The 23,000-nt window shown below is 43.2% G+C and overlaps 1 protein-coding gene across 1 annotated transcript; it reads left to right on the top strand.

Moving 5' to 3' along the window:
* Nucleotides 1-668: 668 nt before the first annotated feature.
* LOC306916428 (acidic mammalian chitinase-like) lies at nt 669-11,676 on the top strand (the record flags this gene model as incomplete). Its single annotated transcript, XM_079494277.1, has 12 exons — nt 669-693; nt 1,018-1,047; nt 1,140-1,341; nt 6,049-6,075; nt 6,887-6,940; nt 7,400-7,565; nt 7,670-7,794; nt 8,207-8,330; nt 8,788-8,973; nt 9,988-10,110; nt 10,613-10,748; nt 11,620-11,676. 12 exons carry the CDS (start codon nt 669-671, stop codon nt 11,631-11,633), a joined length of 1,212 nt encoding a protein of 403 aa, XP_079350403.1. The 3' UTR covers nt 11,634-11,676.
* Between the last annotated feature and the right edge of the window lie 11,324 nt (nt 11,677-23,000).

Genomic DNA, 23,000 nt, shown 5'->3' with positions numbered 1-23,000 from the left:
AAAAAGAAAATGTATTAAAAACTTGTTTCATGTTTTTTTTATCTGGATGATAACTAAGCAAAGATTGGCTACATTTGTGTTAATATGAATCAGCAGCCTTTCCATGTCTACTTTAGTCTAATAGTTATTCTCCACTGTAAGACAGGACAGACACTTTACTGTTCCTTTGGTTAGTATTGAATTTGGTAAACATGCCTTTTCTTTTAAAGCCCCTACAGACTGGAATAGTTTACCAGATAGATCCATCTCAACATTCCCAGTTTTTAGAAGTGCACTGTCTTCTTACTTTAAAGTTGTATGTTCTTGCTATCGGTAAATATGCCATTATATCACCATGTTTATTTCTTTTTCCTAAAAAAAAATCAACATCATCTTTCACACATTTTGCACATGAAGCCTTGTAAAAGTGCTCGGTGGAATGTGTACAAACCTGTATAACCTTCATTTGACTTCTAATTGTCTGAAAATCATATCATTGTTGAATAACACTTGAAAGTTATCGGCACAATTAGCAACGCCAGTGGAAAACAGAGAAGGGCAATTCACTCCTGACCAAACAAATGATTTATCAGAATAACGAAGCCAGATCAAACATGGTTTACAGATATGGAGAGGAATAGAAGGTATATAAGAGGCTTCTGGCCTTCAGTTAGTTGTAAAGAGGCACCATGGGCAAGCTTCTCATCTTCGTTGGTAAGTCGAGAAATTGCTGTTGAGGAAAACATTTTTCTGTGCAGAGCAGCAGAGGAAATGAACTGTATCTTTAGATTTACCATGAAATGGATCTACTTTTCTGTTCGAAATAGTTGTTTAACAGTATGATTCATATAACTGATGATTATAATAATAAGTAGAAGCATTTATGTGTCATATAGATTATTAACCGAAGGATAAATCTTAGTGCTTGTCCTTACTGACCCAACCACCACTCCTTTTCCACTTTCTCTGTCTCTCTCTCTCTCTCTCTCTCTCTCTCTCTCTCTCTCTCTCTCTCTCTGCTTGTATCTCTCTCTGCAGGACTGGCTCTCCTGCTGCACGTGCAGCTAGGTAAGACTTTGTCCACTTGGTGTGTTACTCTCAAACGGCAAAAAACTAAAACATCCACAACAAGCCCTTATTTTGTCACTCGTCCCTTGCAGGATCCTCCTACATCCTCTCATGTTACTTCACCAACTGGGGACAGTACCGTCACGGTGCTGGGAAGTACATGCCCACCAACATCGACCCGTGTCTCTGTAACCACATCATCTATGCCTTCGCTGGAATAGACAACAACATGATCACAACCACTGAGTGGAACGATGAGACGCTCTATGGACAGTTCGTGGATCTCAAGAAGCCGTGAGCACGCACACACATACACACACACACACACGCGCGCACACACACGCACACGCACACGCACACACACACATTCTGAAAGTGTAAACATTATATTTTATCATGCGCATGCTCACAAAATCTAAGGCTATGTTTTGAATCTCCCGGTTGACGTGATGCCTCTTCTTTACACTTTCTTTCTTGAGCTGCAGCCTCCGGGCTGCTGTTGTGGGAAGATACATGCTTTTATCAAGCCATAAAATGTGCATGCCATTTTAGATTTTGTCGCACTTTGACCATAATAGTCCGTGAGCCAGGGGGGTTGGTCTGTACCATCTGGCTGAATAAGGCTCATAGTGATTTTTGTGAAGGTATACATGTCTAGAGTTAGAAAATATGTGATAGCATTGCACCCGTGGTAGCTTTATGAGTGCTATCATGCATTTTATTTTATAACACTAGGCGAAAATTGCATGGATCAATATGAAAAAAAATAGTAATACACCCCCCAAAAATGATAGAAAAGGTTTAAAAATTGGTTCTGGTACCTCTAGGCATGCTTAAGAATATACTGAAAATATAGGAAAATATATGTTCTGGAAAGGCGTCATTTTCAAGATGGCGTCCAATATGGCTGCCAGGAGCTTAACATGGCTATAACTAATACTAATTCATCATTATTTGGGGGTTTAGGACTAAAGGAATGTGGCTGAATCAGTGAAAGTGATCAGTTAATTATAGGGATGTGCCGATGAGACATTTTGGCCGATATCGATATCCGATATAATTAATTGCTGTTATGGCCGATAACCAATATTACCAATGTCGATCATTTTGTCCATTCTGAAAAATCCATGTAACAGGGTGTCTGCACTGCAGGCTTAGGCAAGTCACATCTAACTTAAATACCTTTATAATATTGTGAGCTTGTAGATCTGTTCAAACTGTTACTTTGGGCTTGTTTATCTGTAAAGACAGACCGATTCATTAATTTCATTTCATTTTTTTCATTTTTTTATTACTATTTTGAAAAACATTTTTACAAGCTCACAGCAAAAATGCCCAAAGAGTTTAGGTATAATAAGGCAAGGTAGGGTATTTTTGGTCTTCATCCAAATAAGTAGCAGAGATTTGCTCAATGAAAACCCTCGCCATGATAATGTTTAACTTTTTCCTGATGTTATTACGATTAGACGTATTTAAAGAGTGATCTAACGCCCCTATTTTCAGCTTTGAAGGTGACTGAGTGTGTGACATGTGTGACAGGACAGATAACACAACACAGTTTGCAATGGGCGTCACTGAGGCTGGCACTTAGGTGATTCATAAGACGTCCTGGTACCGCTAGGCACAATGTTATGTACTCTGACTGCTGGCTGGTAAACTCTGCATCCTGGTTCTTATCATCTCTCCACTGTGTACAGTCACATGAGATCTAAATGACCTGACTGCCTTATTGGTTATTGCCTTGTTGGTCCACAATGTGCTTCTGCATTTGTTTTTATTGTCTCCACAATAAAAAGGCATGGGGAGAGTATGTTTTGCACTCCGTTCGTGTGTCCGTCCGTCCGTCCATCTATCTGTCCGTGTAGCTAATCTCCAGCACACACTCCCTGGATGCCAACAATGAAAAAAAGAAGGAAAGAAAGAGAAATGATGGCGAATGGGAGGCCGACTGGCCAACCGGGGCCCACCGATCGCCACCGCAGCCCCCAATGACGTGTTTTGACCCAGCGGCGAGGACCGGGGGGCATTTTGTCTCCCTTATGTTAAAATATAAATGAGAAAAGACAAAGGAAATAAACGTCCAAAAATAATAATAATAATGATCTTTCATAATCCTTAACTTATGTTTATGTTCGAAAGTCGGGCAGATACTGGCACTGAGGAGGATATTGGAAGGGGTATGGGAGCGCAACCTGTCAGCGGTGATCACATTCATTGACTTCCAAAAGGCTTTCGACACCATCCACCGGGGGAAACTCATGAGTATTCTACGTGCCTACGGAGTTCCAGAAAAGTTGGTCCAGATGATAGAGTCAAGCTACAGCCAGACTCGAGCCAAGGTCCAAGTTCGGCCTCAAGCTCAATACCAAGAAAACAAAGGTAATGACAGTCAACACAAAACCATTGCCACTGCAGACGGGACGGTGCTCGAGCGAGTCGAGGACTTCAAGTACCTCGGGCCTGGACTGCCTCAACTGAAAAGGATCTGAAGGTTCGGAGAGCACTTGCCTGGAAAGCCTTGCACAGGATGAGGAGAGTGTGGAAATCAGACATGGGAGAAGACCTTAAGAGGCGGCTGTTCATAGATACTGTCGAGACATGGACCCTCACAGTACAACAGGAAAAATCCCTGGATGGAGTCTACACAAGAATGCTACGAATGGCACTAGGTGTCACATCAGAAATGTGGACCTCTTCTATGGGGACCTACCACGGGTCACGGACAAAGTCAGAGAGAGAAGGATGAGGCTGGCAGGGCACTGCGTCAGGTACCCAGAACTTGAGGCAAGTAAATTGACTATGGGAGCCAAACCCAGGGCAAAGCCAGGGGGGGGAAAGAAGCGTACCACCTATGTAGACATGCTGCGGCGCGACAACTCTGCAGAGCTCAATAACCTGATGTTGGATAGGACATTGTGGAGGGCAGCGATCCAGGAATCCTGAGTTGGTGTTGGCTAGACCTCACTCTCGCAGTTACTATGTTCGAAAAAGGAGTAGGGAAAAGTTTATTGAAAAACGTAATCGGTCTGATTAATCAAACTGATGCCGATTAATCTAAAAACAACTCAAATCGTCCGATACCGATGTGTTTGCCGATTAATCTCCCATCACTAGTTAATTATGTATTGCCAAATCCAAAATGGTGTCCATACCACACCCAAAGTGATGTTCTATTGTACTGCATTATGTAAAAACAATACAATTACAAAATGAACAGAATAACTGTCACATAAAATCAATTTCTTATAAGTAGGTCAATCTTATGTGCTAAAGGTCAGGTCAATGTCTGTCTCATAAGCAGGTGTGTCCAAGCATGCAGCAGATACAGTATGGTCACTGGTTGACATGCACAGTATTCACCTTACCATTGATATGCAGCTGTTTGTTGTTGTAACCTACAGCAGGGGTATTCAACTAGATTGAACTGTAGAATGATGGTGTGTGGGGGGCCGCACAGCGTGCACGCTTTACTGAAAATGTGGGGGTTCTCAAAATGCATTTGTGCTCAAACACAAAGATGTATACATTTGTGCACAGTAATGAGCAGGATAATATGACTATACAGCTATATGTTACCATAGAATAGATGTAGACCTATTTGACAGTGCATAAACATAATTGCCATGACATTAACAACCTTCAATGGGACAGTCCTGTGCAACCTCATATCCATGTGCAAAGGCAAGATCAGAGCACAAAATACTTTGCTGGCAGGGAACTTCCCAGACTACCCTGATGTGCTGGGTGAGTTGGGTGTCACAATGTAACAATCTGTTGCTGCTGTTGTACCACGACAGTTGTACTCATATACAAGTGGAATGTGGCAGACCACCAAGCTCAATTTGAAAGTTCAGGTGATGTCACACAATTTGGATGGGAGATCCACATTTTGCTAAGGGTGACCTGACACCTGATGAGATGTTGAAGCTACAAATGAGAAGTGATGTTGATAATAAAGAGGATATACTTTTGACAATGAGGTAGATCAGGATTTGGGTAAGATATTGCTGCCAATCAGGAGGGCTAGGGGGATGTGGTAGGTTGATTTTATGTTCCTGATTATGAGTTGAAGCTTACAGATATTGAATGTAGTTGCAAAAGATAAATATTATCATATTTTCTTATGCTATTATTACAAATGTATAAGTATAAGTTGTTATAGAAATATAAATAGTTGTTTCTGTTTCATTGACCAGACCTTTAACATGTGAGATTGACCTGATATAAAGGCCTTTTTTGATTATGCCAATTACCAAAGTTTGGGCAACCAAGCTAAAATTGTCCCCAAATACAAATCAACAACAAAAACGTAATATGAAACAGCATTATTAGGTTTGGTATTGAACAGATAGAAGTGTCAAATGGACTAAAAGGTGATGTAATGGTGAACGGAAAGTTATCTTATGCATTACTTACACTGTACACTTACACTATATTTAGTTTATTGAATTTCATAAAACATTTCATTAGAATTTATGTTCTAAGATGGTTATATATAGTCCCTATATGTTGTCTCTCCTGTAATAGATAACATTTCTAGATGTGCTAATTTTAACAACTTTTCAGAGAAATATATAGTATGAGCTGTATCCCAACCATTCTTCAAAGATATATGATCAATAATAGGAGAGAACCATCAGTTTGAAGTAGAATGTTCCATTCGGATTTTGAAAATTGAGTTTTGGCATGTGGTTATAAATGGAGTGATAACACACAGAAAGCTACCACAGATGCAATGCTATCACATTTTTCCTAGCACTAGGGATGTAAACCTTCCCAAAAATCACTATGAGACTTATTCACCCCATCGGTACAGATGACCCCAGATTTGGGGTCCTGGCTCACGGCCTATAAACCAAGACACAGAGACAGCGCTACGGGGTATTTGTATAGCCTTCCTTTATTTAGAAGTGAGTTGACAAATGAAAAGGTGAACTAAGGCAGGTATTCACACACAAGCACTCGGCCAACACAATGTCTATCCTCTTCCTCTCCTCCTAGGTTCCCGTGGTTCCTGGAAGGCCTGGGGTGGGTATTCCCTCCTTTTCTCTCCCGGGAGATCCAGGCTCGTGACGTCACGTAGCCATGGCAACAATGTCAACACAGGGTATTCGCCTCCTGTTAACGGTAATATCACTACTCCCTGGCTATTATGAGGGGGCTGGGGGTTCCTCGTATCCTCCCGATCCCTTCCCCGGGTTTTATTCTGAGGTTTCCGATGACTCGTCAGAGCCGTAGTTTGCCTGCGGATAAGAGACATGAGATTATTACAGTGTTCGCATTATGTGGCATATTTAGTGAGGGAACGAGGTGCGCGTGTCTTACCGCCAGGCGCTCGATAGCGTGTGCACACCAGAGAGACCAGACCTTGACTGAGAGGGAGCCTGTGATATTTGTAGGCTGTAGGTGAGAGACGCAGGTGGGAAGCAATCGCTCTGATAGAGGATGACAGCCGGTACATACCGCCCCTCTATGATGCGTCCGAGAGGTTGACGCGGCGTCCCGCCTCCCTCTGCCTGTCTCTCTCCGGCGTGTGGGCGCCTACCTGGTCGGCGGTCCCTTAGCGAGACACCACAATTTGAACAACTTTAACCATTAGTTCATACTTTGGCTGTTCAGAAATAGCAGATATACAACCTCGTAGCGTGTCACTTCTATCTACAACCTCGTAGCGTGTCACTTCTATCTATCGAATAGATAGAAGTGACACGCTACGAGGTTGTATATCTGCTATCTGCTAGAATAGATTCTATTCTACATCTATTCTATCCTACATATCAGGCTGACACAAAGGTGTGAGGACTCAAAGTGATTTACATTTTTGTTTTGTTTTGTCCAGGAAGAGCAGTCTGAAGACCCTGCTGGCCGTTGGTGGATGGAACTTAGGAAAGCAGTGAGTATTAAAGGAGCATTCAGTGATTTGGAAAAAAAAAACGGTCCGCCCCGGTAACAAGATGTGCACATGCACACTCTACAGTGGGGGAAGTACAACAGACCAACAGCACGTGCACCAAGGCCCACCCCACTCGATCATGATTGGATGAAGGCCCCTCTCATCCTGATTGGATGAAGGCTTTGCCACCCAAAGCCCAAACCGAAACTACGGTTTTTTGACCCCAGGGGCTCACTGGGGACAGGGAGGAACTCCTTATATGGTCAGCACCCTTTATAGTAGGGAGGATTATCCAAAAAATAAGAAAAAATAAGTGATATTTGAATTAAGTGAAATCACTGAATATACCTTTAAACATGAAACCTCAGATACTGTAAAGGCACTCTTTCTTTGACTCTTTTGGATGAATATCTCTCTCTCTCTCTCTCTCTCTCTCTCTCCCCCTCCCCCTCCCCCCAGGTTCACAGCCATGGTGTCCAGTCCTGCTAACCGTCAGACCTTCATCCAAAGCGTGATCAAGTTCCTGCGCCAGTACGACTTTGACGGTCTGGACATCGACTGGGAGTACCCAGGCTCTCGTGGCTCCCCACCTGAGGACAAGGCTCGCTTCACCCTCCTGTGTCAGGTCAGCCTTCTATCATGTTACAAGACATAACCACCTTAATGGCACCTTAAAATGTCGGAAATGTATGGAAATCTTTCTCTTCACCACCTCCTGTCTCTCTGCAGGAGCTGTTGGCTGCCTTCGAGGCTGAAGGTCAGCAGACCTACCGTCCTCGTCTGATGCTCACCGCTGGCGTCGCTGCCGACAAGGGATTGATCGACGCTGGATACCAGGTTCCCCAGCTCGGAGCGTCAGTATAGATATCACACAAACATACAAACAAGTATTTGGCTCCATGGGCATTATAGGCTATATGAGTATTTGTGTCTGTTGAGCTCCTACAATTTTCAAATGCTTCCGTCATACAGTCTGGTGCAACGAAAGCTCTGAATATGATGTGACGCCTCCTTCCCCGCTTATACGATTCGTCTTTACAGTCGCTCAGAATCAGAAATGGATCTTGACCGAAATGACAATTTAATAAATAGCATCCTTTAAGCCGTTTCACAGTGTGCGGTCGTTGCAGGACCTTAAAAAAAAGAAGAAAAAATGAAAATGATATCATAGATTTCGGAACAATTGGACCTTCCTGGTTGTCCTATGCACTTGCACTAATATTTTCTTCAAATCCCCCTGACTCCTGTACATCCTTTCATCACCAGTGTCCTGGACTACATCCATGTGATGACCTACAACTTCCACGGCGCCTGGGGGAACGTTACTGGAGAGAACAGTCCTGTGTGGCAGGGCCCAGCTGACAAGGGTGCCATGATCAACTTCAACGTGGTGAGTGTGGAAGTTCCTCCACATTCAAAATGTGAACACAGTGAACCCCATTGGTTTCTAGTTTAGACCCGGACCTCGACAGACCGCTTTGAAGCCATGTATTGAAATGAAAAATTCGAGGGCGGGCATCTTCAGCGCAGATGCCCGCCTATACAATCCACACATGTGCGAGCAAACACACACACACACACACACACACACACACACACACACACAGTGTGTCACACTCACACACATGCACACACTCGCGCGTGCGCTGAAGGAAAGGGATAGGTGCTGCTGGACTGCTGGTGGTTATAAAAGATTTCAGTCGCTCTGGAGTGTCGGTCAGATACCGTCAGAACACAAGGATGGAAGATGGTAGTAGACAACTCACCACTGTGTTCAAGGACAGCACGGGGGAAATAAATGTGTGCTGAAAGGCTGTGCTGTATATGTTTCCCTGTCCATATTATAGAACTACGCTATGAACTACTGGAAGAACCTGGGCGCCCCAGCTGAGAAGCTGCTGGTTGGTTTCGCCACCTACGGCAACACCTTCAAACTGGCTTCCTCTTCCAACACCGGTATCGGTGCTCCAAGCACTGGACCTGGACCTGCCGGTCAATTCACCATGGCGCCTGGAACCTGGGCCTATTATGAGGTATTTAACTCACCCTGGAACCTGGGCCTACTATGAGGTATTTAACTCACCCTGGAACCTGGGCCTACTATGAGGTATTTAACTCACCCTGGAACCTGGGCCTACTATGAGGTATTTGAAATTAAATTAAATGATTACTATATTTACCCAGGGTATCTGGGCTGAGCTCAAGAACTTGTTTCCAGCCAGGCCCTGCTCATAGAACATTTAATCATAGTGGTTCAATGCCTTGTTCAAGGGCACTTCAGCGGTGGTAATTTTAACGTGTCGGACCGCTGATTCGAACTGGCGACCTTCCGGTATCAAGACCGCTCCGCAATCCGTTCGGCCACCGCTGCCATTTAACTCACCCGTCGCCAATTGCGCCTTTTGACGCCTATTTTAATATCAATTGATTACGGTGATCAACTGCGTCCAGTATGCCCTCATAACACTCCGGTAGCGGTCAGCTAATAACGCTATCTTGGATTCTTCTTTTTGTGTCAAAACAAGCTAGATTTGCCTCATTTTCAAAAACGATATAGGCTTTGTTAGTGCAGAAAAAATGAGCATGGTTGCTATGTTCACCCTGTTCACCCGGGTGTGATTTCATTACGTCAGACATGATTTGATGTAGCTTTGTTAGTCTGTGCAGAAAAAATGAGCATGGTTGCTATGTTCACCCTGTTCACCCGGGTGTGATTTCATTACATCAGACATGATTTCATTACGTCAGACAGGCTATATCATACCTTACACCACTCAGTTCACACGGGTGTGATTTTTTTACTGTATATGACATTTATATTTTATATTTGCGATAGCCGTTAAATATCTGATTTTTACTTATAGGTGTAAATGTAGGCAAAAGGTGACGTGCATTCACCAAAACAAACTGCATAAATAGACTTGTCAGAGGCAGAGATTGTACACGTACTTCTCCAGTGCAACAAGGTTTTGCGTTCTATATAGAAACTAATACATACAGTATAGATCTCACATTTGTTTCTAATGGCTTGTCTCTGCTTCATTCAGATCTGCTCCTTCCTGAACCAACAAGGAACCACACAGGTCTGGGATGTCGCCCAGCAGGTGCCTTACGCCTACAACAGCCAGACCTGGGTTGGATTCGACAACGTTGTCAGCTATCAGGGCAAGGTGCATAGCAGCATTTCACATCATCGCTCAGATTTGTAGACACTACTAGTTACTTGCGCGAGCAGAGCGGCGCAAGTACTGTATTCGGCTGCGTATGTCCGGTATCAGGGAATGTGTATTGTCTTTGGTGGCGTCGCTCGGCCAATCCAATCAGGGATTGTGCGTTTTTGGTGGCGTCGCTCGACCAATCAGAGCGTAAGTTGGCAGCTTGCTGCGTTATGTCGGTGGCCCCTCGAACCGATTGGTTTGGGGCCGTGTGTTGGTGGCGTCGCTCGGCCAATCAGGGATTGGGTGATTTGTAACTATGCATGTTTATCTAAAAACGGACATGTGTGGATGACATAACAGATTTGAGTTTCAAAGTTATATATAGGGAGGGAGGGACAGTAAGTTGATTACTGTCCATTCATGGCCAACTTGTGTGTGAAGCGCAAGTCGGTAGCTCGATAAGAGTGCATTTCTAGTTCCTGCTTTGGTCATTTATTTTAACGCACTGGTACAGGTTGGCTGGCTGAAGAGGAGTGGTTTTGGTGGAGCCATGGTCTGGACTCTTGACCAGGACGACTTCAGTGGCAATTTCTGTGGCCAGGGACCATACCCTCTGATCAACGCCCTCAAGAATGGCCTGGGAGCCGGAGGTAACATGCAGACGCACGCACGCGCGGGCGCACACACACACACACACACACACACACACACACACACACACACACACACACACACACACACACACACACAAACACAAACACACACACACACACACACATGCATGCACGCAATACAAACTTCAGATTGATCATGGGGAAAGGTAGCAGAGAGGGGCAGTTTAGTGACAAGAACACACACCCTCAAAACAGTTTAGAGATTGCTACCGTACCGTGAGAGTCAGGATTGCTAAATTGGACTAAAAGACATTCCTGGACCCAGGAAACGGTGCAGCAGAGGGCAAGCAACATCAAAGCTTGGCTATAGAACCAGGCCGTATACATCTTTGCCTGTTTCTGATGTGCTAAGTACTTGACCTCTGGCTATGCTCCTGCACGAGTCTGATTATTCAGATAATGGTCTACAGCAGGGGTGCCCACACTTTTTGACTTGAGAGCTACTTTCAAAATGACCAGCTCGGCAAGATCTACCCACCAAATCAATTATTATACCATTGCTGAAAATAGTTTAATTATGTACCTGAGGGGGCTTCGGAATAGTAGAGTTCATGTTACATTCTGTACAGTATAAGACAAATGCACTTGGAATGGGAAATAGAGGGGGAGAAATGTTTTTTTAATCGTTTTTTTCTCTTCAATATATTTAAATGAAATACTCTTTAGGGGCATGTCATGTGATCTACCTGCACAGCCTTTGTGATCTACTGGTAGATCGCGATCTACCTTTTGGGCACCCCTGGTCTACAGTATAGTGGGTTATTGGGTTAATTCAGCGGTGACAATACTACATAGAGTTCCATCTCTTGAGACGCATAATCCTCTTTTTCCTCCATGTGTCATGCAGGCTGCAGAGCTTAGAGCTGGCTGTACTCGTCCAGGACCATGCAGGCCCATGTGGATGGTGGGAAGGACCTGCTCTGTAACAGTTTTGTCTACTGATGGAAATAAAACTGTATACAATTCAAAACACCTTTTATTTGAGTTATTATTGGGATCCTATTGTTTTTACTTCCGTTACTTCTTGCTGTTCTTCATAATAACTAGAAAAAGTGCCCTTCTGGGCACAGGTCTCCACCAGGAGGATAGGAGTGTGTGTGTGATGTTTGGCAAAATGTTTAGGAGCAATATAAACGTGTGTGTGTGTGTGTGACGCGGCTTGGCCTGTTGTAGCGCCACCATGAGGCTGATTTGAAAACTGTCAAGTGGCATTTCTTCCAAAGCCTAGTGGGAATATGCATGGACAGTTTCACCACAATCGGACGCTGCGTTGAGTAGTTGTGGCGATTTGTACAAAACGGGTACAAAGCGGGCTACTCCTGAAAGGTTTAGAAGCCAATCGTAGCCAATGAGGGTGGATTATGAGAAATCAAACAAACCCGTGTTGATCACATGACTATGAAGAGCATGTGTACCGATTTGCGTGAAATTTGGATAACATCTGAAGGTGTAATATTAGAAAATGTGTTTTACATAGGTCGGCCTCCTGGTGGCGCTATAAAGAGCAGATGTGAAAAATTCCAGGCAAAGGTTTTTCCTTGGCCTCTAGGGAGTTGGCATACAAAGTTATCCACAGATCCGTGCAGTTAGAGGTAAAAACACTTTTCGGCCAGTTATAGCGCCACCATGAGGCTGAGTTGAAAATGTTCATGTGGCATTTCTTCCTCGGCCTAGTGGGAATGTGCGTGCACAATTTCACGGAAATCACACAATGTGTTCATGATTTGCAGCATTTTGTTAGAAACTGAGCACTCCTGCGAACTTTGGAAGCCAATCTTAGCCAATCAGGATGGAGTCTGAGAAATCTGAAAGACCCGTTTCGTTGAATGGCTCTAGAGAGACTGTGTACCAATTTGCGTGATGTTTGGACAAAATCTGTAGGTGTACTGTCCAAAAACTTGTTTTGCACAAAGCGGCCTCCTGGTGGCGCTATAACAGGCCGTTCTGGAAAGTTTGGGGCAGAGGTTCATCGTTGGCATCCAGGGAGTGTGTGTGCAAAATGTGGCATCGACCGGGTTAACGGTGCCGGAGATTAGCTGTTCACAGACGGAAGGACGGACGGACGGACGGACACACACACGGACGGACGGACGGAGTGCAAAACATACTCTCTCCCCATGCCTTCGGCCTGGTGGAGACAAATATAACATTAACACTAGTGGCAGTCAGCCCGACCTTCAGAACACAATATAGAAGAATATAGTATCATCACAGCAGCCAGCAGCAGTTTGTTTGGCACATCACAGAATACAATCTGCATTACCTTCCACGTGAACCTTCTCCTCCTCCTCCGCCTCCTCCAACTCGATAACGTTCTCATGTTAGTTTGCTACTTATTTTCTGAGCCATGCAAATAAACAACAACCCGCACTGACCAGAGACATATGATGTGCCCCGCGCGTAAAGCTAAACCAGAAACAGGACAGTCATTGTGTCAGCACGGATGTAGCCTCGGAAAGCCAGACGTTTTATTTCCAGCACGGAGGTGAGGGGGATATCGTTTGGGGATAAAGTTTCCGCGCTTCTATCTGTTACTTCTCTGACAGAGCACAGTTCAAACTTCAAATTCAGCCAGTCAATAGTGGGACACCGTGCGCTGAGAGCCACAGCTGCAGTTGGTTTTTAATTAAGGGCGCGTTCTGAATGCAATGCAAACTAATAGGCGAGTGCGCTCCGGTGCATATGCAAAGGGAAATAATGACTTCTGTCCGTGACAATAATCAATGCTACAGTTTGAATTCTGTACACACGCACACATAAAGCAAAAAATATGAAACTTTCTCCTAATCTGAATCGACTTGTGTTAATGAAATCGATAAATAATTTGTTTAGTGAATGCCCTAACACACACACACACACACACACACGTTTATATTGCTCCTAAACATTTTGCCAAACATCATACACACACTCCTATCCTCCTGGTGGAGACCTGTGCCCAGAAGGGCACTTTTTCTAGTTATACTTATAGACTGTTTTAGGCCTATCCACAGTTCTGAGAGACTGCAAATGCCATATACCATGGCTGTTTGAAAGAGCAACACTATAATACACTATACCTTTAAAGGTATACAGTAGTGAGCATTGTGGTGACCCCTCTCTCAAATGATTGTCCCAAGAGTGGGGATCCTTGTAAGGCTAATTGGCCAGTAAACGCATTTGAGATAAGGCGTTTGACATATCAATGTCAGACACACAATGTCAGGTGCACAAGCAGGAATTAAACACCGAGAGGACAGAAGGTAAAGTTTGAGCGATGATACCGTTCCACATTGAGTGAGGAATCTCTTCCCATTACTCCAGGAGGCAGAGAAAAACAGAGATGCACAACTTTTACAGTAAATGTCAAGCTACAGGATGTTTAACTCAATTAATGGGCGTCTGTTGGATGTGTAGTGGTGACTGCATGCAGTACGGACAGACTATAGACTAGACCAAAGCTCCTTCTGTGTTGGCGGCCAAAGAGGAATACAGAATGATGCAGAGGAATACAAGACTAGCCACACTTACAAAAACACCAAAAGACTGGAGATAGAGAGAGACATGTTTCAAATAAACTTCTACCAAAACTAAGGCATTAAAAAGCTATGTTCTAGGCTATACGTCATCGTATGACTGTGTGGCACACAGAAATATATTAGCAAATCTACAAACTCATGACCTCTGGATCTCTAACTAATTGTTGTAGATCAACAATCTTTTGGTGACTAAACTGGGAATACGAGTAAGCTATAGTGCAGAGAGCAGGAATAAGGAGGGAGGGAGAGAGACAGAATGAAAGGACGAGGGGGATGTGATGAAGAGCAATAAGGCAGAGAGAGAGAAAGAGATTAGATAGAGAGAATGTTAAAGAGAGAGACGGAGAACAAGAGCGGGGGATGAGGAGTTTATGATTCCTTTTGTGTTTATCTGTGTGTGTGTTTTTGTGTGTGTGTGTGTGTGTGTGTGTGTGTGTGTGTGTGTGTGTGTGTGTGTGTGTCCGTCCTATATTGACATAGCCCTCTGAAACCGGTTGTACTTTTATGATCTAATCCAGTTTAGGAGATGAGTCCAACCTCTAATCTAATGTTCCCATAAAGTACACACAGATCCCTGATCCCCTCCACAACAGTGCCCTTGTTCAAAACCGCAACCAATGAAAAGAGAACGGCGAACAAATACAAGCATATATATTTAGGAGATGAATTAGAAAAAGCCTCTTCTAGGCTATATATTTCAAAGGACAAACCACAGTCTGTTTTCTTGATTGCAGTTTGAATGGATAGAGACTATGAACAGACTGTCAACACACAGAAGGCGTCCTGACTTTTAGTTTGTGAGCTAGGCAGATTGCCTGGAAGTTCTCCCACTCGGAAGTATGAGATGTGGAGAGAGGGGAGGGGGAGGCTGATATGACCTCAGATCTATCTCCCCGTGCACTGGAGGTTCAAGTGAGGATAGTCGAGTGAGGAAACAGCAGGCAAGAGATTTGGGGGGGTGCGTGCCACAGTCTTTCTCCAAGTCGTCTCTCCCCTCCGGCCACGAACACATTCCACTCCACCTACTGTAAAAGTTGCACACCTGTTTCCACCTTCCTGCAGCTCCCTGACGGTCCTCACTGTCTCGCAAGTGATCATATGGGATTTATGTACAGTATGCAGACATCGTCGACATCTGCATTGGTTGCATAACGACACATATAGGCATGAGAAATGCCTCGATTTGTTGCATGATGCGGCCGCTTGCCAAAGATCTATTCTAACAAGCTCCCAACGCAATGTGACACATTTTATATGAAACGGAATTCGACGTAGGTTTATTATATAGCCTCCATTATGTTATTTTTTCCCCCCACTCATGGTGTTTGTTTCCAGTTTTGTTAGGTTGTCAGCACAGCTGTCAGCTTCTGTCATATAGGTTTCTGTTTTGTCCCTGTAAACAAATACATTGTGCACCGTCACCTGGCTGCTTCCAGCCCAAAGCCCGTCTGCGTTTGGGTCCTGTACCTCGGCGCAGTGACAGTTACACCATAACAGCTATTCAGACAGTGGGACATGGACTCGATTAGCCTCCCTGTCCTGAGTGGCGACGCAGACAAAGAGGCAGGATGCGGCTCAGATTGGCTGAGGTCCCCCAGGGGTCCGTACTTGGCTCCATCCCTTTTCTCCTCTTCACCAAATCTCTTGGTGTAAAATAGCTGATCTACAAGCTCACAACACATAATTTGCGATATGTTGTGAGCTTTATAGATGTGCTATTTGCTACACTTCCTTCCTAGCCGCAAAATAGGGAGTGTACTGTACTCCAGGGGTTCTCAACCCGTGGGTCGCGACCCCTCGGGGGGTCGCCAAATTATTTTAGGGGGTCCCCAAATTATTTTTAAAAAAAAAGAAAAAGAAAAAAGATTTTTATTTTTAATTTTTTTTCACGATTTTTCAAAAATAGCAGACCTACAAGCTCGTAGCGCGCCACTCGGTGGCGCGCTATGAGCTTGTAGATCTGCTATTTTTCAATAGCTAAATTATAACAATGCTTAAAACACCAAAAGGGGTTCCCGCCCAAAATGGTTTAAGGTTATTGTAGCAGTCAATTTATATTGGGGGTCGGGAGGGGGCGGGGCGGGGGTCCCGAGACATTGCCAAAGCATTTCCGGGGGTCCCCGGCCAAAAACGTTGAGAACCCCTGCTGTACTCCATTTTAGTTTTTAGGGTATTTGGAGGGTTGAGTCAAGGGATTCATTAATCTCCTAACTTCTTTCTGAAAGTAAACACAATCTTTGGAATATATTAAAGTACACAGCATATGAACTCTAATTTACGGAGAAATCCCAAAGGCGAACTCAGAGTATTAGGAGATCAGTATTATTATATAAATATTTTGAGTGTTGAAGAATAGACATGGGCAATTGATATTACTCTACCAAATTGGTATAGTAAACACATTACCGATATCCATGTACACTATAATGCAACACTCAAAATGTTAATATGTAGAGCACAATTATGCTAATAGTCATGTTGATGTAATTGGTGTACCAACGAAATCTACAAGACTATTATCATAATTGTTGTATGCTCCAAAGGAACAACATTGGGTAGGGGAAATGAATAGCAAACGAGTCGCCCCTTTACCAACTCGCCCCGGGCGTACAGCCGGCGGAATTGCGCGGCCTGGTATTCCTAAAGTAAACTAAGTAATATGCGTAAACGTTTAAACCTAACCTTATTCCTAACGTTAACCCCAGTAAAACTATGCCTAAACCTAACCCTATACCTAAACTTAACCCCAGTAAAACTATGCCTAAACCTAACCCTATACCTAAACTTAACCCCAGTAAAACTATGCCTAACCCTAAACGTATTTCTAACCTTATTCTCAGTAAAACAAAATAAAGAATTCAAGAACCGCGGCACCGAGCGGTACCGTACCTGATACCGCGGGAAATCTGCGTGAAACTTTGCATGCACACTCCCTAGAGGCCAAAGAAAAACCTTTGACCTGCATCGTTCACATGATAGCGCCACCAGGAGGCTGACACTTTCTTCACTCCTTCAGAATTTTCTTATTAAAGAGTGAAGTAAACTTAAATGTTTAACAATAAGTTAAACAGCACAATAAGTGCATTGTATGTAGTCATAGCACTTCATAGTATATATGTACAGCATCGTATAGCATATATGTATAGTTTATATGTATAGTGTCATTATATAGATATGTTCTAGTTATAGTTTATATGTATAGTGTCATTATATAGATATGTTCTAGTTATAGTTTATATGTATAGTGTCATTATATAGATATGTTCTAGTCACGTTCTTAGCTTACGCATGTTTCGCGATAAATGTATTTTACATATGTAATGTATTCCCATGCTTTAAGAGCGTCTGCTAAATGCCTAAATTGTAAATTGTAAATTGTAAGCTTCAGTTGTTGGCATGTGGTTTTCCACCGGCCATATAATGTATAAACAGAAAACACCCACGCACACGCACACACACACACACACACACACACACACACACACACACGTCACACACACACGCACGCACGCACACACACGCACAATATGTGCACGACGTCACCAACCTACTTCCTACTACTAGCACTGTTAGGCCAGTGTTGGTTACACCCACATGCTTGCCTCAGCAGTCAGCACTAGCGTAGCCTAAATCTTTGGCAAGTTTGCTGTAATCGTTCTTTTTTTTTGTGCCAACGGGGCAGATTGCACACCACCTTTATCACACACTTAGCATTACACCGTTGAATAGTTCCATAACCACACCGACTGACTGGACAATGAATAAGCCACATGTGCTTGTGTGGCGGATTGTAGGGGACATTTCAGTATCTCTATACACTACCTACGGTTGGAGGCCATCGATATTGTCCTTTTCTTTTTGCTGAGGTTTGCGTGATCTGCGCAAAAGGACAGTTAACCCATTTTAGGCGGGAACCCCTTTTGGTGTTTTAAACATTATGTTATAATTTAGCTATTGAAAAATAGCAGATCTACAAGCTCATAGCGCGCCACCGAGTGGCGCGCTACGAGCTTGTAGGTCTGCTATTTTTGAAAAATCGTGAAAATATTTATTTCAGAAAACTGGAGGATTTAGAAGGATTTTTTAAAATGTTGAGGTCAGGCCTAAATGGGTCAAATGATAAGGGACAATATCGGTGGCACCCAACTCTATGCTTCCACCGCTGTAAAGAAGCTTGCACCATGCCTATTCCCATTGCCATGCGTGGGCATGAGGAAGGTCCTGCTGCCTGCTGTTGTCTAGCCTCGGAAACCACAGCTGTTGTCTGACCCCAGACAACCCCACAAAAACCTCAACCACTTTTAGCCCTGCTTTGTTTGATGAATAGCAAAGCACGCAGATCTGCTATTTTTGAAAAATGATGCCAACTGTATGATAAAAGCTCTGTCCTTGAAGACACGGACGGATGCAGTCAGAGGCCGACAGACGGCGGCAAGTGGCAGCACATTCAACTTTACCAGACAGAGGGGTGGGGATAACGATACATCCAAATTGAGAAAGGGTGATGATCCTTTTCAAACGAGGGAGGCAATTTAGGTGTTAGAAAAGAGAGAGAGAGACAGAGAGAGAGGAGGGGGGAGGGGTCACCGGACAGACAATGAATAATGTATTTATTCTACCAGCAAGTAGCATAATCATTTCGCTGTATTGATCTGACTGTTGTGTAGCTATTGTAATAGAAAGATGGATGGAATATTGATAGATCATAAATAGATGGATGGCAGTGGACGGGCAGACATGTATATGGACATCGATGGACAGTTGGATACACAGACATGCAGAGGGGACAGACAAATGAAGCTCGTTTTCACGCTTTGTCTCTTTGCAATCGTGACATTTGCCAGGCTGTGCCAGTATTTGGACAGTCTGTCTTTGTTCACAGCCCTCGGACGTCGCCATGGTAATGACACTGACTGGCTACTAGGGCTGACCTCGATTAGTCGACGAATCGATCGGAATGAGTCTTAGGTGACCTTCACACCAGAAAGCTTTACTGCGATTAAAACGAATCCTGCTGCACATTGTCGGAAAGTGCACTTCGTTTGGCAGGTGTGTGGTGAAGCCTCATTCGAATCCTAATGCGCATCAAAGAACCGCATTCTACTCCGACGAAAAACGGTGGTTTCGCTTCCATTCGCACTTGATTACGATTCGGTGCAGGTGGGAATGCAATCCGCAGCAAATAAAGGAAATGAAGCAAACAATGTGGCGGGTGAGGAGCTAAACACAGTTGGAGACGGAGAAGGCATATTTTACGCAGCGCAAAGATGTCCCGTTACCGTGGATAGACTTGGTCGAAAGAGGAGACCGAAGCCCTGGTCGAAATGAGGACGAGTACATTAATCAATTGCTTAAGAAAACACTGCAGTGTATAGCCTACACTACAGAATATTCTGTCTGTCTGTCTGTGCGTGCCGTAAACATGGAGTTCTGTCGGGGACTTTGTCTGTCTCTGTGCTAGTGTGCTCAGTGCGCTGTGCCTCTATGCCCAAAGGAACAGTGCGTGCGGACTCCAGAGAGAGAGAGAGAGAGAGATCCAGTCCCCGACGGCACAACACATGCACGTTATGAGTATAATTTTAACACCATAGATTTCACTGTGTAGGCTATAGTTTATGAATTGAACACATTGATAAGGTCCCTGCTGCGTTTCCAATTGCTGCGGTTATACAGCGCAGTGTGAAGGCAAACAGCAGCAAATTAAATATGCAAGAATCCCAACTTCTCCGCCCATTCGCATCGAGTCTACCGAAGTATTAGGTGGGAATGTGACCTTAGTCGACTTCCAATCTCTTAGTTGAATAGTCAATTCTTTTTTTTGCATGATTCGACTTAGAGATTGGCCTAATTTGTTATATTAATTAACAAATATTTTAAAATAATAGGTTAAATATCATGATTTATCGGGAGAAACCAAGCAAGTATGTTAAATCCAACATTAAGCACCCCCACAGTCCAAATGGAATGATTTCTGTTGCAAGGTTACCCAAATAGTTTTCCCCAAGGGCCAAATTATGGCTAGGGTGACATGCTGAGTGCCACAAAAATGTAGCCTAATTGTATTAGTTAGAAATAGATGTAGAAGACCTATTTGACAGTTGCAGAAACATAATTGCCTTCCTTGATTCATTAACGAGTGTCAACGAGCTGGACACAGACACACACACACACCTCTCCTCTCCAAAAGCCCTTGAATATGATGAAATATGATTAAGGATCACTGTAATTATGGTAAACTAAGCTCACATTTAACTTTCACCAGCCCCCACAAAAAAAAAAAAAAAAAATTGTTATAAAAGAAAAACAAAATTGCCTAGTCTGAAGTCGACTAATAGTCGACTAAAGACAATCCTATAGTCGAATCCTAGTCGACTATAAAAATCCGCTTATCTCCATATTTTAACTTTTGGTGTTCTTCCGTGTACTCTGGTGGCCAAATAGTATACATCTACCCTATGTGACTGATCACACGACCCCAAGTTCTAGACTGAGTTCAATGTTGAAAATGAGTAGTATGTGTAGATCTGCTACTTTTGCCTTTTTTATCCTGAAAAGTGACAGTTTTGGACCCAACAGACTATATACAAGTAAGACGCGTAAACGCGGGAAGCGAACGAAGATGTTGTGGCAGTCTGACCACACACACACACACACCTTTGTATCGTTCCAATTTCAGTTGCCCTCTGGTGGCAGGCGGGTGGTGTTACAGCGTGACACACACACACAGACAGACAGACACACAGACAGTTTTGGCCAGCTTCTATAGTTAGTGCTCACTTCGTTCGCAATCACTTCATTCACAATCACTTCGTTCGCAATAATTATTTTTCTACTGTATGTGCCATGTAACAGTGCGAGTCATAAGTTCCAGCCACTATGCAAACTAAGTACAAATAAATCAGGGAAGGAAAAAAAACAGTACAGCACAGCAACATGTTGTGTTAATTTAACTCTGAGGGTGTAAAATGGAACCGTTAGGATTTTGCCGCGTGGTTACATGTGGATAATGTATGGCTTTGTGTGTGCGGGGAGAGGTGGTGCGAGAAAGACGGGGTGAAAAAGCAAGAAAAAGAGCAGAGCCACAGCTGGAGATGAGGAGCAAGGGATATTGACGACGATAAAATAGTGCAGTAGAAGGCTAAGATCCACAGTGCGTGTGCGTGCGATAAGAGGTAAATTAAGTATAAATCTTGGTCGATGCAGGCCCTCATGGTCACTGCATCAATAAAGGCAGTGGGAATGCCCTGGTGCTTTGATGCTGTGCAGGACAAGTCCCTGCTTGACAGCTAAAGGAAGCACCGGCAAGCCGGCCACTTATCAGTGTATGTACCATACTGTATGCGTCTGCAGCAATGAATACTCAGCATTCCTGAGCCCTTAGTGAAACCTATACATGTATAAGAACCAGCTAGCCCGCCCACACCGCCTCAACTAATTCAAATCGATTTCTTTACACAGGAAGCTCTCATACCCGAAGGCAGTTAAGTGGCATATCTAGAGATATTGTGCTGGGTCATGTCATGATTCTTTTTTGTCATCGTTGTGTTTTAACCAGATATCTGACAAGTTTTTTTTTAAACAGAATACAAATATATTTAGGGTTAAAAAAAATGGGCTTAAAGTGCCTGTGGTAATCGCAATCATCTAATTAGCTAATTTTGATGATGTCACATCGGGAATGTAAATCAAAGCCAATGAAACTAATTCCTTGCACTAAACCATGAGGAAGTGACTTTACATGAAAATGTCTTTTATTTGTAAATCTGTGCATATAAAATATATAGGCATAGTTCACTTTCAAATAAAATAAATGGAAAAGTTAATGGAAAAATCACAGCTCCCTTACACATTAGAATATTTTTGAGGTGTATTTCTTTTTATAGGTTTGTAATGTTTATTTTATTTGAAAGTGAAATATCCATTTAAGGTCATATACTAACACAATAAAGGAATGGCACAATTAAAAAAAAAAGTACCATCAAGAAGCATTCATTTTACATTTCCCAAGTTCTGTTTTTAAGGCACTCCCACAATAAGAAACAAAAAGTTCTATTGGCATACAGAATATAAGAGAAAAAAAGATTAGAAAATGTGTTCCCAAAGGAAATAAATGCAGTAACGTCAATAGTATAGTGCATATTTCAATAAAGTGTTCCAAGGATGTACACAAGCTTTAAATAAAAAGACTTCAGTCTTATGCAGTGTTGCAGAAATCAGTAAAAGGGACTCTTCCTCAAAAAACAACACGTAAACAGTAACAGCTATGACAAAATTAACCAGACAAATTATACAAAGCAGCCAACCAGCGCGTGGGTGGTGTAAGGGTTAACAGTTTTAGGCCTGGCCTTGATTAGGTGATTAATCGATCGAGGGAGTCTTAGTCGACTACCAATCTCTTGGTCCATTAGTCAATGTCTTTTTTTTTTTTTTTTGCATGATTCGACTTGTAGATTGGCCTAATTTGTTATATTAATTAACACATAGTTTTGGGGGGAAAACAACAAGAAGCAAGTAAGCTATATGCTAAATCAGACATTAGGCAACCCCCACTGCCCAAATGGAATAATCCTTTATTTCATAAAAAAAAATTGTTATCAGACTGATCAGTCAAATCGTGCATTTTAGTTGCCTAATTAGTCGACTATTCAAATCCTTGGTCGGGGGCAGCCCTAGTAACAGTACATGTCAACCACCGCAGAGTTTAGGGTAT

Source organism: Electrona antarctica, assembly GCF_951216825.1.
Source record: "Electrona antarctica genome assembly, chromosome: 23".
Classification (NCBI taxonomy): Eukaryota; Metazoa; Chordata; class Actinopteri; order Myctophiformes; family Myctophidae; genus Electrona; species Electrona antarctica.
This window is presented reverse-complemented; position numbering and strand designations above follow the sequence as displayed.